The 17,528-nt window shown below is 44.2% G+C and overlaps 1 protein-coding gene across 13 annotated transcripts in view; it reads right to left on the minus strand.

Moving 5' to 3' along the window:
* LOC146861466 (uncharacterized) overlaps nt 1-17,528 on the minus strand; it is a 356,537-nt gene that overhangs the window by 102,715 nt on the left and 236,294 nt on the right. For 4 of the 13 annotated variants that reach the window (XM_085645782.1, XM_085645788.1, XM_085645781.1 and 1 more), the window contains one exon: nt 16,532-16,568. The exons of 5 other annotated variants lie outside the window; for them this stretch is intronic. Coding sequence is in view for 1 of the 8 variants with exons in the window: in XM_085645780.1 (XP_085501906.1) it covers nt 16,391-16,481 (91 nt within the window). In the remaining 7 variants the exon portion in view is untranslated. Of the gene's footprint in view, nt 1-15,819; nt 15,906-16,390; nt 16,569-17,528 lie in introns of all 13 variants that reach the window. 4 more of the 13 variants (XM_085645790.1, XM_085645789.1, XM_085645791.1 and 1 more) reach the window with 3 other exon arrangements.

The raw sequence follows: 17,528 nt of genomic DNA on the forward strand, positions 1-17,528 counted from the left end.
ATGGAAAGGAGTTACCACCTTAGGCAGAAAAGCAGCCCTGGTCCTGAGTACCATTCGATCAGCATGAATGTTCAAGAACGGGGGTTTCGAACTCACAGCTTGAAGCTTACTTACCCTCCTTGCCAAGGTAATGGCAGTGAGAAAAACTCTTTTAAAAGACAATAGTCTCAAGGGACACTTGTGCAAAGGTTGAAAGGGAGAACCCATCAAGTAAGTTAAGACCAGATTTATGTCCCATTGAGGCACAATAAAGGAAGTAGGCGGAAATTTGTTGGTAAGGCCCTTAATGAACCATAATACAATAGGTGATTTAAACAAAGACAGCTGATCCGGCAAGCAAAGGAAAGCCGACAAAGCTGATAAATAACCCTTCACAGTAGCTACAGCAAAGCATTGCTGAGGAAGAGAGAGAGCAAACTGAAGGATGTTAGATAAACGAGCCCTCAAAGGGTCAATAGACTTCTCCCCACACCAATGGACAAATTTGGACCACCTATAGGAATAGATAGACTTGGTGGAGTGACGCCTGGCAGACAAAATCACGTCTACCACATCAGGCAGGAGAGAAAAAGAATTCAGGTTGCCCCGTTCAATCTCCAGGCATGAAGGTGTAAGCTCTGGAGGTGGGGGTATAGAACCTGCCCCTGTGACTGCGAGAGGAGGTCTGCCCTGAGAGGGAGCGGAGGGCAGGAGGAGAGGTGGAGAAGATCTGTATACCACACCCTTCTTGGCCAATCCTGTCTGCACGCACGTTCAGAACTCCGGCCAGATGATTTGCCATCAGACAAATCTGATGATCCTGAGCCCAGGACCAGAGACGCAGACCTTCTCTGCAGAGACAATGCGACCCCACTCCTCCCTGCTTGATGACATACCACATCGCAGTAGTGTTGTCCGTCAGGACTTGAACCGACTGACCGCGAAGGGAAGGGAGGAAGGCCTTGAGTGCCAAACGTATAGCCCGCAACTCCAAAAAGTTGATGTGAAGCAACCTTTCCTCTGGAGACCAAAGACCCTTGATCTCCAGATCCCCCAGATGCACACCCCACCCTAAAGTGGATGCATCCGTTATCACTGTGGCCACCGATGGAGGTAGGTGGAAGAGTTTTCCTTGAGACAGATTGCCCTCCACGCTCCACCAAGACAGATCCGCTGCAGCTTCTCTGGAAAACCTCACAGACTCTCTGAGATCTCCGTTGTGCTGATACCACTGCCTGCGGAGGCACCACTGGAGCGTCCTCATGTGCCAGCGTGCATGGTTGACCAACAGAATGCAGGAAGCAAACAGACCGAGCAGACGAAGGACCTTCAGGAATGGAACGACCGCTCCATTGTAAAACAAGGGAATCATTTCCTGTATGTCGAGAATCCTTTGTGGAGGTGGGAATGCTCAACACATAGTAGTGTACAGTACCGCCTCTATGAACAGGTTGCGCTGACAGGGCACCAGGTGAGATTTGGGTACGTTTATCGAGAAACCCAATTTGTACAACAGCTGAGTTGTAACCTGCAGATGATGAAGCACCTTCTCTGGCGACTCCGCTTTGATCAGCCAGCCGTCCAGATAGGGGAAAACTGGAATCCCCGACCTTCTGAGATGGGCTGCCACCACTGCCATCACCTTGGTGAAGACTTCAGGTGCAGTAGTAAGACCAAACGGGAGAACCGCAAACTGATAATGTTGCGATTCTACCGTGAAACGGAGATACTTCCTGTGCGACTTCAGGATGGGGATGTGAAAATACGCATCCTGCAAGTCGATGGACACCATCTATTCCTCCTGTTGCAGCGCTTGAAGAACCTGCGCAAGGGTGAGCATCTTGAACTTCTCCTGCTTCAGAAAAAGGTTCAAGAACCTGAGATCCAGGATTAGATGTATCCTGCCATCCTTCTTGGGAATCTGGAAATACCGGGAGTAGCATCCCAGACCCCATTCCTGCTCTGGAACCACCTCTATCGCACCTTTTTTCAGCAACGTAAGGACTTCCTCCTGCAGGAGAAGAAGGTGGTCCTCCGAGCAAGCACCTTGGCAAGGAGGGTAATTTGGAGGGAATTCCCGAAAGGGAAGAGCATACTCATTCTCTTCAAGATTTAGAACCCAATGGTCTGTAGGGACCAATTCCCAATCTTGTAGAAAATGGGTAAGCCGACCCCCCACAGGACCAACATGATTCAGAATGGTGGATATAGGGCTGCTTTGCAGTGGTAGGAAGGAGGGAGGAAGAGGAGGAGGAGGAGAGCTGACGACCTCGTGCACGATCTCTGTTCCTACCCCTGAAGTGGTCATACAGGGGTATTTTGCTGCTGCTGCTGCTGCAGGGGCTGCCTGTAGGTTTGAAAGGACGACCTCCCAAAACCTCTGTACTTCCTGTAAGAGGAACCTCTAGGCTGTGCCTGCAGGCCCAGAGACTTAGTGGTGGCTTTGCTGTCCTTTAACCTTTCCAGGGCTGCATCCGCTTTCTTCCCGAACAGCTCAGAACCATCAAAGGGCATGTCCAGAAGTGTTGCCTGCACATCAGGAGCGAACTCTGAAGATTTAAGCCAAGCACTCCTCCTTGTAGCGACCGAAGAGCCCATTATCCTGGCAACAGAGTCTGCAGTGTCCAAACCACTCTGTATCACCTGTCTTGCAGCAGCTTGACTGTCCAACAAGACCTCATTAAAATTCCGCCTGTCCTCCTCAGACAACTTAGGACCCAGCTGTTTAGCAGAATCCATAAGAGCGTGGATATAACGGCCCAAAAGACAGGTGGCATGCGTGGATTTTAAGGCCATACTCGCCGAGGAGAACACTTTCTTGGCCGACTGATCAAGCTTTTTCGACTCCTTATCACTAGGAACTTGAGGAAACGCCCCAGATGACTTCTTTGAACAGGCAGCTTGAACCACCAGACTTTCAGGAGAAGGATGGGATGTAAGAAAGTCCGGATCTCCTGGAGCCGCCCTGCATCTCCTAGCAACAGATTTAGATACTGCCGGAGCCGAAAAGGGCTTACGCCAAACCTCCATGACCGGCTCAGTGACGTCATCATTAAAAGGAAGTAAAGGCTCTACCACAGTGGAGGGAGAATGAAGAACCTCAGTCAGGATGTTGGGTTTAAATTCAGCCGTTGGGAGCTGCAAGTCTAATAGCTCCGCTGCTTTCCTTATAACAGTGTGGTAAGGAGCCACATTCTTAGAGGGAGCATCTGTAGGAGGAGAAAGCTCCCATTCTGGGGCCAAATCAAGGCCACTTGCCTCTTTCAGTTCCTCAAACAAGTCATCTGACTCTATGAGCTCACCCTCTTCCATTTCTTCCACCTGATACCTCTGCTCTTCCAAAATTCTCTGTGCCTCTTGCCTGGATCGAATCCTCAGAACCGGCGTCGGCGGCGCCGCACACGACTCCGACGGAGCCGGAGCCGACGTCGAACACGGATCCGGAGGCGCAACTGGAGTTGAACAAGGTCGAGCTGGAGCAGGAGATGAAGGGAGCGGCATCGACGTCCTCGGCGCCGGGACATGCCAAGACGGCGTCGCTGGAAAGAGTGGCATAAAGGGAGCCTGAGCACAAGCCCGAGGAACCCCCAAATTAAAGGCCATTGGACCCATGGGACCCGATGGTGCTCCAGAGGGGTACATCGTTCTCGAAAGACACCATACATAGCATTTAAATAATGCGATGGGTCTTGTCCCAGGCCAGGAAATGGGGGGGGGGGTAAGGCTCAGTTTGAGGCATTACCGGACTCGGGCCAATCGTCGCCGACAGTGGAGCCGACTCATCAGGAGCCAGAGCCTCTTCCACTGGAGCCGGAGAATGCGTCAGCGATGGAGCCGGAGAACGCTTCAGAGAAGCAGCTGGCGAAGCCAGGCAAACAGGTGAAGCCGGATTCGACACAGAAGGAGAGGGAGAAACATAGTCCTTACGACGTCGAGGAGCTGGTGAAGTCTATCTCGGAGCCGTCTCCTTATCTGAACGACGTCGAGAGCCGTGCCTCTTCTTCTTTTTAGGTTTCTTCGACTTTGAAGCATGACCCGATGTCGACTTCGAACCCGACCTCGACCTGGAATGCCTTCGACCTATCTTCTCCTTTCTCATTTTCGTTATAAATAGCTTTGCTTCTCTGTCCTTTAAGGCCTTTGGGTTTATCTTGCGGCAGCAAGAGCACCCCTCGACATCGTGATCCGATGACAGGCACCAGACACAATCCTCATGTGGATCCGTAATCGACATGTGTTTACCACACTCTCTACTCTACAGGTCTTGAACCCTGACTTCTTCGTCGACATCTTGAAAAAGAAGCAAGGTGAAACAGAAACACAAAGTAACTATTAAAAGCTATGGAGAGTCCCAAAAAACCATTAGCGTCGACGGCGCGGAAAAAAGGGAACTGACGTCATCACGCCGACGAGGTCCTCTTATGGAACCAGGGACGTCAGCGGAGCCGCGTGCGGAGGCGTGCTTCTGTGATGTCGTCCTCGTCGGCGTGGAGAGCTACAAAAGTTTACGAATGTTGCTGGCGCAGGGGATATTCACAAGGTGAGGAATCCATCAGAACAAATACCACAGCTACCCACAGTAGGAAAATAGGTCAATTTTCGAGACAGAAACTTGATGTCTCCTTGTTGCGCTTTGGGGCTTTTCCTGCTGCAGCGATAGCCTCACCCACACAAGTTGGGTTCCGTTTTTACATCAGGAGAAGTATGGGAACACTGTAGATGAGTGGTTATCATCAACTGAATTTCCCTCCATTTTTGGTTTTTTTTTAATGTGAAGTAGTGTGCAAGCAAGAACCCATTTGGCTAAATGCAGGATGAATCAGGTGATAGTATGGGTAGCCCCAAATACGGAGTTGTACAAATAACTGCCACTCCTAAACTCAGTATCTTGGACACATTTAAAAACTGCATAATCAATGGAGGAGACCATTATTACAGTCATATCCAAACCATGTAAACTATGCTCCTCAAACAGGCTGGTAGCCTTGCTCAACATAAATGCAAAACTATATACTAAAAACAGCAGTTCTTAGCCTGTGGCCGAGGACCCCTGTGGCGAGATGCCTACTCAGAGGGCCCGCAACAGCCTAAACAATTACATAACATTAACAGATTAACGTAAATGACAATTTTAACAACATTCGGTAAATATGAAGGAATTTGAAGGCTAAAAAGTAAGTTGCTATCCTCAGATTGATACGTGGGAGCACTGCACGTGCAGCAAACAGACAGGGGTGGGAAATTCCTATAGCCCAAAACATATTGTTTGGGGTCAATGACATGATTTCATGTTTATTTTGCCCGTGGGACAAGTAGGCCCAACCTCTGCAGCACAACCATTTGGCTGCCAATTTACAGTACCACATTATGGATCAGGGAAGGGCACCGTCTACAGTTAAAGTAATATTTGCATCCATATCTTAATGCTGTTCAAACCTGTATTCATTCAATGCCTTTATTATTAGGTGAGAGATCTCAAGAAATGTTGTAAGCTCGCACTGCACTATTGACAGTTGTTCCAGTATAAAAATGTGTGTTCACGTTTGTAAAGTTTAACAATATATGGCTATGCATAATGCTCCCAGAATGCTCTCTGATTAGATTCAAATATTTGCAGAAGCTTGAAAGCAAGATTGATGATCATTTGTTTTCAAAATAAAATGTTCACAAAAAAATAAAACTAGGAAACCAAATGTTTTGCTAAACCACTGTGAACTTTTAGTTGCCATTTCTTTGAAGTATCATTCAGTAAAACGCGCTGATGCATGCTAGTATTTCCCAAAAATATTCACAGATGAATGTAACCTAAACTTAGCCAAATTTCCATTTTTCTTTTTTTTTTAATGGGGTTATAAATGCTGTTCAAGAAAGCGCATGTTCTGTTTTCCATAGAAATGGCATCAACCAACGTTTTTCTGTGCTAGAATCATCCATCGTTTTATCAGCATTCAGGAACAGAGTTGTAACAAAAAAACTGTTTTTTACCACAGTTTTGAATTTTTTCTAAGTGGTAGTCTTATTTTTTCCTGTTTTGGTGATTTCTACATGCTTGCAGTTTGTGGTGGAAACGGGTATGAATTCTGAAAGAAATCATTTATGTAGCTTGATCGGAACCTAATCAATGTAATCAATAAGAAAGTAAATAATGGAAGAAAGAGGAGTAGGTGACAAAATTATCATTTGGAAGTTTTTTGTCCCTTTGGCCTATTTACAAAATGAAATATTGCTGAACATTTAAGTAATTCATGCCTTAACCATTGCTTTTGTGTAGCTGATGTACCTAGGGATCTTTCCCATTCCCACAAGTGGAACTATGTAATCTCTTCTGACTGTGTTTGCAGTATCTTGTAAATAATAGAGATAGTTCCCTTATACCCCACCATTTTGGGCAACACCTTGTCAAACAGCGTTTTTCCCCTGTTTGCCACTTCCTTGTTATCCTGACTCATGACCCAATTTCAAATCTGGGCATATTGCCGTTGGTCCTCCCTTTCCAAATCCGTCTTATACATTGATTGAAGGATCTAATAGTCCCACCAACCAACATGTCTTATACCTTACTGCCCCATTCCGCCCTCCATTTCTCAAATCTCCCTTGGTTGGGTAAATCTTTGATTAAAATTTATCGGGGTATACTTCAAAGGAAACATTGTTGGCTCACATATTTTAACTGTTCTGTCCCTTACCTACAGTGTTTTGGCCACCGGAGTGCTCGGGTATGCATTGGTTGGTCAATGTTCTTTCCCCAGCTAGACAATATCCCATAGGATTGTGCTGTCATTTCATAGTCTAAAGTTTTTCTGACTCTCCTTTTGACCATTCTGTTATGTATCTAAGCTGAGAGGCTTCATAATACAGGCATAGATTTGGTAGTACCAGCCAGTGGCGTAGCGGAACTTAAGGATCAAAGTACATAGAGGGGGCCCCACACTGCGGACCAAGTCAGAAGCTCTCAGCCGCCATCCGTGCACAGTGCTGGAGGGGGACTCCTGGAGCTTAGGGCCCTTCACACTGCAGGTGGCTGCGGGGGCTATTGTTATGCCACTAGTACCAGCCCCCTCTGTGATTAGCCCTCCTGTAATAATTTTGTTGTAAATCTTGACCTAAAACCCCCACATATAAAATTGAGTTGGGACTGTATACTCCTAAAAAATATTTGTGAACTGCAATTTAGCACGAGCAAATATGTATGCGTACATTTTCTCAAGCAAAAATCTGTTGAGAGATTACAAGTTCACTTTCCCTCCAACCACGTTTTTACCAACCGTGGAAGAACTTTTACTTTTGCCTGTGTCAGGAGCAGATGTCCAACCTTTCTCAGTATGGTTAAAGATTACAGATGAACTGGTGAAAACCACTACCAAGGTTTGCACAGACTGAAAGGGGCATTCCAAACCTGAAACTATTGATTACCGCTACCTCCAACCCCAGTATGTAGACCTGCAGAAAGGTGGCAAAATAAGTCTTATCCACATACATAATTTTGTCCCAAACCTGAATGTTAATGGTTGAAGGAGATCGGCCCATTCTATGGAGTCAAACGCTTTTTCCACATCAAGAGAAAATATGGCCTGGGGTTCTTATGTGTGCCTCATATCATTTAACTAATTGTGCATTCTTCTAAGGTTTAATCTAGTTGTCCTCCAGGGCTTGAACCCAGTTTGGCCTTTAAGCACAAGAATGCCCATTACTCTGGACAGGCAGGTCACCAAACATTTTGCCAGTAATTTTACCACTACATTCATGAGTGGTGTCAAGCTACGGAATTAACCTCGACAAATCCAAACCACTGAATTTATCACTGCGGCAAGATCAGATAAATTAATTGAAAAAAACATTTTCTGTGTTGACTGGCACAGAAACACCCTAAATACTTAAGGGTTAGACTTACACTAGGAAGAAGTCAAGGACCTATTCAGAGTAAATTACCCTAAATTGGCCAATTCAGTTAGAGAAGACATGCATAAATGGCCCCGTCTTTATGTTTCAAGGATTGGAAGAAATTCTCTTAAATAAATTTACTTCTTGCTGATGTTCTTGTACATATTTCCGCCTCTCCCTAATCTAACATAGGGACCCTTTCTAACTCAGATACAGTCCCAACTCAATTTTATATGTAGGGGTTTTAGGTCAAGATTGAGAACAAGATTATTACATGAGGGCAAATCACAGAGGGGGCTGGTACTAGTGGGCGATCAAGCTACATGAATGACTTCTTTCTGAATTCAGACCTGTTTCCACCACTAACTGCAAGCAGGTAGAAATTACCAAAACAGGAAAAAATAAGACTACCACTTAGAAAAATTACTGCAGTAAAACACTGTTTTTTTTTGTTAAAACTCTGTTTCTGAATGCTAATAAAACGATGGATGATCCTAGCACAGAAAAACGTTTGCTGATGCCATGTCTATGGAAAACATAACATGCCCTTTCTTGAACAGCATTTATAGCCCCATTTAAAAAAAAAAAGGAAAATGGAAATTTGGCTATGTTTATATTACATTCTCGATTCCCTCCAGGGAATCAACAAAGCCTGGGTACCTTTAGAATCCCCAACATGTGGGAACAGAGAAGCTGACCTTAGGACTCACGGTATACAACTGGGATCTTCCGGAGCTTGATGAAAGCTGGATGACCTATAGGGCGAGTGGACACCAGCTCAAACATGTAGACCGATCAAATGCATGGACACCATCTATGATCTCATTAAATCTTCTTTGTTTTTAACTTGCTATGGGTGCCTTTGAGTAAAGAGCAAGCATTAGCAAAGCCATTAGGTCTCGCCCACACTTTGCCAATGTCTTTTAGCTATTTTGTAGAGTAGAGTGACTGCTGTGCAGCATGGCTGCAAGTTTAAAGTAAAAATAACGCCACAACGTGGCCAGCGAAGACCACGTCCTAGGATTTTTTTTCCCTTCATATGGCGGATGGTAGCGGGCAACACAAGCAATTGGAGGCACTATGGGAGATAAGAAGCAACACGGACTAAAGGAGATTGGAGGGTGGGAGGTGGAAGGAAAGAAGCAGCATAGACAGGGGTTTGGGTGGGAGGAGAAGAAGCAACACGGACAAAAGGGGTATGGGAGGAGAAGTAGCACCATAGACAAGGGAGGGTGGGAGTTGAAGAAGCAACATGGACAATGGAGGGTGGGAGCTGAAGAAGCAATATGAACAAGAACAACAGGGGAAGAAGAACATAGTACCTAAATCACAGCAAGCAGCGGAAGGACAGTAATCAAGATGAAACAATCCATGCTCCACACGAAAAAGAAGAAAGTGAAGCCAGTATGCCCATGCCAATTAGGAGACAGCAAATATGAGTGACAATGAATCCTGCAAATAGTAAGCAATTAGTGGCTTTCAAGCCCCATGTTGTATACAATATCTCTTGCAACCTAAATAATTGGAACCACATCTACCCCAGATGCAATCTCAAATCTATAATATTGGGTAAATCTCCAAGACCTTGAGCCCCCAGAGCTATAAAATAGAACTAATCAGTACTCAGATGTACTTTGATATTTATAGCTGGCAATAACACTGTGTACTGAGAGAAGAATCAGTTGATCGAAAAAGTACATCACTGTTTTTGGGGTTACTGTTTTTATACAAGGCAGTCAGGAGGATTTAATCATCCAACACTATAAACTCAGTTGTGTTACCATTATCAGAGGAAGCTATGATTGTGAGTCGTCTGAAGTAGTAATCAGAAAATCTGGAAAAGAGATTCTAACAAGGATCAATTCATTGACACAATGAGTGTCCCTGGAGTGGATACTTCCCGTTGTGAGCCTTTGGTAATATTTAGAAGTAGAGATCCCTTGTTTTTCGTTTTTAATCGGAAATCTGACTCAGGTCTGGTAATCCAGCTGTTCTCCTTTGCTGTATAGGTGATGTCTTCCATTATGTCAGGTGTTGGATCACTCTCATGCTTCCTATAGTTCCTCTTGTCGTTCAATATTATAGACATTCGATACATTTCTTTAGGCATGATCACAGTTGCTCCCCCTTTATCATCAGATATGATCACAACTGAGTCCAGGTTAGCAAGTTCTGTTAAAAACGGTTGTTCCTTCTTACTTACATTGTGGTAATGGTGGAAATTGCTGTCATTAAGTTATTCTACCTCTTTGGTTACTGCTTGCTCAAAGCCGGAAATTCTGGGGGCATATTCATAGGTGGTGGTGGGGTAAAGGTGATGTTTTTGTTTAGGGACTCTTTTTTCTCTGTACTTCCTCCGATAGATTCTTTATTGGCAAAAACTATTTTTAAGCACATTTTAAGAATGAATTCTGATAGTTCTAACTGTAAATTAAACATATACAGTTTGAGGGTTGGGAGAAAGACTAACCCTTTCTTATGGACCTGCATTTGTGTGTCAGAGAGAACTGTGTTACTGGGGTTTAATCACAGAATTTAAGACTTGCCCGACCCTGCTTGTTGGTAGGATACCCTGGTCTGCAGTTGTATGGATTCCTCCCACTGCACTAGCTGCGCCAAAGTATTGGGTGGCATACTTGTTATCAGCATTGGTCTCCCACATTGACATTATAAGGACATCTACAATTTTCCCACATACATTTTAATTGCTATGAAGACAAAATAGTACTTTTGAATCCTGCTGAATAGCGTCTCCACAGGGTCCAGGTTTGCCAGAATGGTAGGGCATTGCATGGGTGTATGCTGAGAGTTGGGGTGTTCAAAATTTGAATTATTTCCTTTCCGACAATAAGCAATATTTCAATAAAATTACATGAAATGTAAAATCAATGTTTGAATCGAGGACCCATTTTGTACAAAAAAAAAAAAAAAATTGTACCAAACCACCCCCAAAAGCTCCATGAACAAAGCAGCTCTCATTCATGATCCACTCCAAAGTTTTGAACTTCTGCGGCTGGTTTTTCGACTCCGAGAGCACTGAGGCCTGCTAACCAGACCTCAGTGCCAGTGCTCTGATCATTAAAAGGTATATGTCCGATTGGTACGTCCACGATAAGCATAAATTAACTTATTTATCATTCCCTAGTATATGGTTTCAGAGGTATCCAGTGTCTTTAAGTTCGAGTGTCCCTTGTGGAGTGCAGCACTTATTGTGCCACAGTGAGATTGACAAAGCAAAGCAACACTCCCAGCCTATCATTGCTGGCTGGTAGAACAGTTTTCAAACTGCTAATCGGACTGCGCCATATAAACGAATGACAAGGCTTAGATCTTTCATTTTAATATATACAAGTCACCCCCAAGGTAGGCATATCGAGTCATAAGGCAGGGTGCTATATGTAAAAAAAAAAAAGAAAAAACATGCATTTTACACATTCTTACAGTAAAAATCTTTGAATTTATGATTTTATGGCAGAAAGGCTGGTAGTCCAATTGGCGAGAACAGGGTTAGACTCAGACAACTTAGCTGTGCTGACTTCTGAATGAGAGAACTAAAGATGGTACTTCAAGGTATCAAAGGAACAATTTAATTAAACCCTACTTGAAGCCAGAGTCAAATTTAACGCAACTTTTAAATAAAGGCAATTTTAGAAAGTTGACACCCTGTTGCCCACATTTTCCACTGAACTGTTTCCAGTTCCTGGACACAAGACCGCCTTTTGCCCTCCTGAGGGGGAGGTGTGAACAATCTCAGGAAAGAACACAAGGGCCTGCCACTGGAAGAGGTCTCACCTCTCTTTCCCTGGCAGAAAGGCCAAACTGGGTGCAAGCACAAAAAAGGCGAGCTTCAAAGGGGAAGCCGCCTTTAAAGGGCAGATGGTGGACAAACACAAGAGAGGCTTCTCTTTTGTTTTGGTAGACAGGTTGACGTCAGGGACAGAAAGGAAATAACAATTGCCAACCCAATTTTCCTTAAGGCATGTAGCCTCAAATAGCCACACCTGTAGGGTGACAGAAGAGGTGACTTCAAGAGTCAGTTGGCCGACTTCCTGTTACAGCTATAGGCCCACAAAAGCAGAAGAAACCTGCCTTGGCAAGTTGGTAGCCCCAATTGTTTGACTGCTGCTGACTGCCCAAGTGCACCCTGGGAGACAGTGTCTCAATGCTCAACAGTTGCACTCAAGTCTGCTGGACCCAGGAAAGTCATCAGAGTACAGTTTGGTTGGTCAAAAGGGACACTGGCCTTAGGTAAAAGGAATCACTGGTTTTGCTGTAACCCGGAGACCAGTGGCAACTGGTTTTTTGCTGGACTTCAAGGGATATCGACATCTGTGAGCAGTTGCCCCAACGTGTTTGTGAATTGAGGTACAGCCTAAGGAAGACTCCAAACATCTTATCTGCATACTGTATCTGTTGTATCAGGACCACTCACCTCTAGCAAAGAGTACAAATATGTATTGGTCCTAGTGGATTACGCAACCAGATATGCAAAGGCAGTTGCTATTTTGGAAGCCACTAAAACTATTGCCAACATTTTGATCAGCGGCGGTTTCTCCCTTATGGTGGAGGAGCATTGCGCACTCCCCACACCACCTCCGTTGACAGTGAGTCCTGCCAGCAAGCATAAAAAATAAAATGGTAATGAAACGATTTCATTGCTATTTTATTTTTCATTTCAGCCGATGGGAGTGGCAGGGCTGGGCGGAGCCATAGCTGCTGATTGGCAGCGGGGAGCAGTGTTGCTGGCTGCTCCAGTTTAAAATGAGCGTGTCACTTTGGACGGCTGTCTTGAGACGGCCAGCCAGACATGCACATTTTAAACCTCTCCACTCAGCTGTTTGAGACAGCTGAGTGGAGAGCAGGCACAGGCCCCAGTGCCTGATGGAAAATCAAGGAACCCACTCCAACCTATCCTGAAACTGATCTGATGCTGCTTACATTATCAGTAGCATGAGAGCAGCATTCAGATTCATGAAGGGAAGTTGGCCGGCGCTATTGGAGGACTCTGCATTTCAGAAGAAATACCGAGCGGAGGACGACGAGGAAGAATGGGTAAGTACATTTTTAAAATGTATTTCTATTATTTCAGGGTGGTTGGGTGGGCACTTTAACAAAAAATGTAAAGCATGAGGAATTCAAAGTGCTTAATAAGCACTGGTTCATGCATATCCTTCAACTTTTCAGTTGTATCTGCAAACAATGCAAAAGATATCTACCCAGGCTCTATTGTGCAAAACTCTCCTAATTGCATTTTCTTTCTCGCTCAACTGAGCGGTGCAGGGGAATCTATCTTTTAAGGATTTATTTTAGGGAGTAAATACAAAGGAACTACCCCTCAAAGAACATTTTACTAATTAATAAAACATAAATGTGCATTATTCTGTTGGAGGTTTAAAAAACTCCAACAGGCTTGAACTGAAGGACGATGCCAAACCGCTCTTATTTTACAGCATACGTTGCCAGTGAAAACCTATTATTTATGTGTGGTTCTCACGCAGAGCTCAACATGGCAGTGAGCGATAGGTTGCCCCGGAGGGGTAGGCCTCGAGAGGGAAGGGTGGCATGGTAGACCTGAAGCGAGGGAAGGGTCCGTCAGAACTGTGGGAGCGGGGATGGTACGAGTAAAACATGGATCTTGAAGGGTTGTAAGAGCGGTTTGTGTTGTTAAAATCCCAGTAATTAAGGTTCTCAGATTTCTTCTGGTCACTGATGATGCAGTGCTTTACTCCAGGGATTCAGATTCAGGTGAATTCTGGGAGTGGTAGTCAACGGATAGTTCAGTTCATGCAAGTGAGAAAACATGTGAAAACTTTGACTTGTGAAAGAAAAGCTCATATTATCATTTGGAAGCCTAAGATCTAAAAGAGGGGAAATGCCATGGTAATGGCTGTAGGAGCAGTGCACAGCAGCTCAAACGAAGGATGGGCTGCTAGAGAGGTGCATGTGCCTTGAGAACAGTGTATTTCTCAGGAGGTCTTTGAAGGGTTGCACACTTAGCATGGAAAAAAAATATTATGTTACAGAAAGGCTGAAGGGGCGCATACAGAAGGATTATAAGAGCAGTGCATGCGTGACTGACAGGCTGTACGAAGAGGTGCCAAATGGGAAAACTCAACTGGGAGGGCTTGTCAGTCGCACTGATAACAGGAGTGCTAGGAAACTGCTTCAGTGTGTGGGTACCTTACCAGATGATTAGTCGCGCTAGACAAACCAACATAACGTAACTTATGCACATGGTAAAGGGGGTGATTGGATACAAGGAGCTGTAAAAAGTGTGCTCACTTCTCATTCAAAAATTTGTAGTAAATGTATGCTGTTAAACTCACCCTCTGAATCTATTTTTTCAAAAGTTTCTTTAAGGTACGCACGTCCTCCTTTTTCACTTTGGGCTCGCTGCTACTTTGGCTCAGACATTATACTCGGGTCTGAAATTTCCCCTTCACCAGTTTTAAAATTCACCAGCCGCCACGGACTATGAACCAAGTTTTTTCAAGGATATGTTTCCCAAAAGGAATCTTTAAAGATCAAGGAACTCATTTCCTTTTCTAAACTAGTGGTCCAAATATGTAAACAACTAAATATAAAACATTTACGAACCTCTGTGTACCACCCACAAACCAATGGGCAAGTACAACGCGACAATAAGATCTTAAAACTACCTTAAAAAAAAAAAAAGGCTCACAGGACCGGAAAAAAAAAAATAACTAGGGTCAGTCACTTCCTTTGGCCTTATTTGTGATCCATAATCAAGTTCAGGGCGGTCTGGCCTGTCCATCCTTCAAATGACTTTTTGAACGAAAACCCAGAACATGCCTGGAGAAGCCTGGGAAAAAGATTCCAAAGAAAAGAGAACTCTGTTAGACTATACAACTTAATTGAAAAGAGGATTGGGAAAATTCAAGAGATTTGACGCTAAACACTTTAGAAAATGCCCAACAATTACATTTTTATTACTGTGGGAAGAAATTGAGAAAATTCAAAGCTGGTGAATGGACCTTAGTATTACTCCGCACCTCAGAGAACAAACTATGGTCGAAGTGGCAAGGCCATAAAAAATAAAAGATAACTGGGTGACTTTCTTATAAGCTACATCTACCAGGTGGTGTACGCAAATATATCACATAAATTAAAACAATAAAAATGGTTAGGATCCCTCACTGATACCAGACCAAACAGTGATAAGGGAGAGGTCCGATGAGAGTACCATGGAAGCCCTTACCACTGGAGGAAAGTTAACAGACTCCAAAAGGAAGAACTACACCAATGTCTATTACCTTTTGCTAACAATTTTTCTAACCTTCCTGGTAGGACACACCTGGCTATACATGCCATTCATACAGAATAAGGGAACGGTATCAAACAATGGCCTTGTTGTATACCTGTGGCTGGACAACTAGCTATACAGGGAGAAGTTGAACATATGTTCAAGCCAGGGGTATTTGAACCTCTGCCAGCAATTGGTGTTCTACCATGGTCCTTGTTTCTACACCGGATATGACAAATCAAATTTTGCACTGCTTTTCAAGCCGTAAACAAGGTATCGAAGTTCGATAATTATTCATTACCGAGAATGGATGAGTAAATTAATCAACTTGGTGGATCCCAGTCTATAACCACCATTGCCCTCACAAAGGGGTACGGGACGATCCCCTTGTATCAGGATGATAATGAAAAAACTTCCTTTGCAACACCCTATGGGCTTTTCCAGTTTACCATTCTTCCCTTTGAACTACATGGAGTTTCAGCACCCTTTCAAAGAGAAATAAATAGAATCCTGGAATCACATAGGGGGTTATTCCTCCGCTTATGTAGATGAGATAGTCATTTGTAGAAAGAACTTGTAAGGAGATCTGCTCCAATTACAAGGTGCAGTGGCTAAATTACAAAAAACGTGCCTTAACTGTAATGCAAAGAAATCCAAACTAGCCCACAATAAGGGTAGGTATCTGGGATACTTACTTGGTGACAGCCTTATTGAACGTGAGGGAAATCAGCGATGTTCCATTCCCAAATGACAAAGGGGATACAAGAGCATTTCTTCGGCCCTATGGGATATTAATTACTATTTTTAAAAACTCTTCTAAGATCTCTGCCTCTCATACTGACATGGTAAAGAAAACAACCTAAAATAAGTCATTTGAAGTTCCCTCTTTGACAACCCTCAATGTCTTCGAAGATTTAAAAAATTAATTGCCTTGCAACCCATTTTGCAATCTCCAGATTTTAACAATCTGGATCTACTCCAAACTGATGCATCAGACATTGGGATTGGTGTCGGTCTTTCATAGATGAATGATGTGGGGCAAGAGAAGTACATCCTATTTGTAAGTAGCAAACTGTTCCCACAGAAGAGGAAGTATCCTGCTGCCTAGAAGGAGTGCTCGGCTATTAAATGGGCAGGTGAACAGAACTGTTATTATCTAGAAATAAACACCTTTAACTTGTATACAGATCATGCTCCTCTGACGTGGCTAAGTAGGAATAAGGATAATAATGCTAGGGTGTTGTGCCGATTCCTGCCCATGCTTACTCATTATTTCGAAGTCCGTCAGAAACAGGGCATCGACTAGGGTTATCTTGATTTCTTTTCCAGATTTGTCATTTTTCACGATTGGAACCATCAAAGGGAGGGGGATGTCTAATAAAATGGTGGAAAATGAAAGGGACTTACACGAGTCTCCAGGTGTAGACCTCCTCCAAATAAGACCCTAAAGAGAAACAAAAGAAGCAGATAGTGAGAAGGGACTAAAACAAGGAAAGAGTGGAAAGATAAAAACAGAAAAAGGATTCGTATTTCCTTACAAAGAAGGAGACAAAAGTGCCAAAATAGAGGAAGGAAAAAAGGAAGGGGCATGGTCGGGAGAGGACACAAATGGGAAGGATGGCTCCCACAGAGGAAGCTGGACACTGACAAAGGCATACATCGGAGCACAAGCAGAGTTAGCAGAGACACCACAAGTCCCAGGGGAGACTTCCATGAACATCACAGTGCCTCCCTTGTGGTCCTCAGACCTGAGAGCCACTCAGTGCCGCCACACACCTGGAGGGGTAGCCATTTGCGGGGAGAGGCTGAGAGCGAAGTCGTTACTTTAAACGCCAACAAACCACAAGCCTAAAATTGTAAGACAGGCAGTCTGTGTTTTGTCCCTTAAAATCCCTGAGACTGTCAAACAGCAGAAGGATGACTCAGTTTACAGAGGTGTGTTGCAGGTGCTTAATTAACAAGCATTGGCATAGCCAATAGGTCTCGCCTTTGGGACCTTATAAGTGTTTAGCCATGCAACACTTGATATTGTTGCACCAAGGATATTGTGCTGGATAACTAAACAATTGTAAGGTCTCAAAGGCGAGACCTATTGGCTATGCCATCGCTGGTTCGAAATTGCCTTCACTTGATTGCCCATAGACAGGTTGTGATAAACGACGATGCCCAAGTTCTGTACGACAGAGGCTGGAATGGAACAGTATTCACCTTCAAGGGCTAAAATTCCTGTCCCATGTTGAGTATTTGTTGTGTAGCGTTTTAAATGTGCCCGGGACATCCCTAAATAGCTCTGGAACATCCAGGTCCTAAATGAATGTTAGACCCTGACCCAGTGACCCGAAAGAGCTCTCACTCCCATCTGCATCTAGGATTTCTGGCAAACAGGTGCCCAGGTCAAAGGGTA

This window comes from Triturus cristatus, chromosome 3_1, assembly GCF_964204655.1.
Source record: "Triturus cristatus chromosome 3_1, aTriCri1.1, whole genome shotgun sequence".
NCBI lineage: Eukaryota > Metazoa > Chordata > Amphibia > Caudata > Salamandridae > Triturus > Triturus cristatus.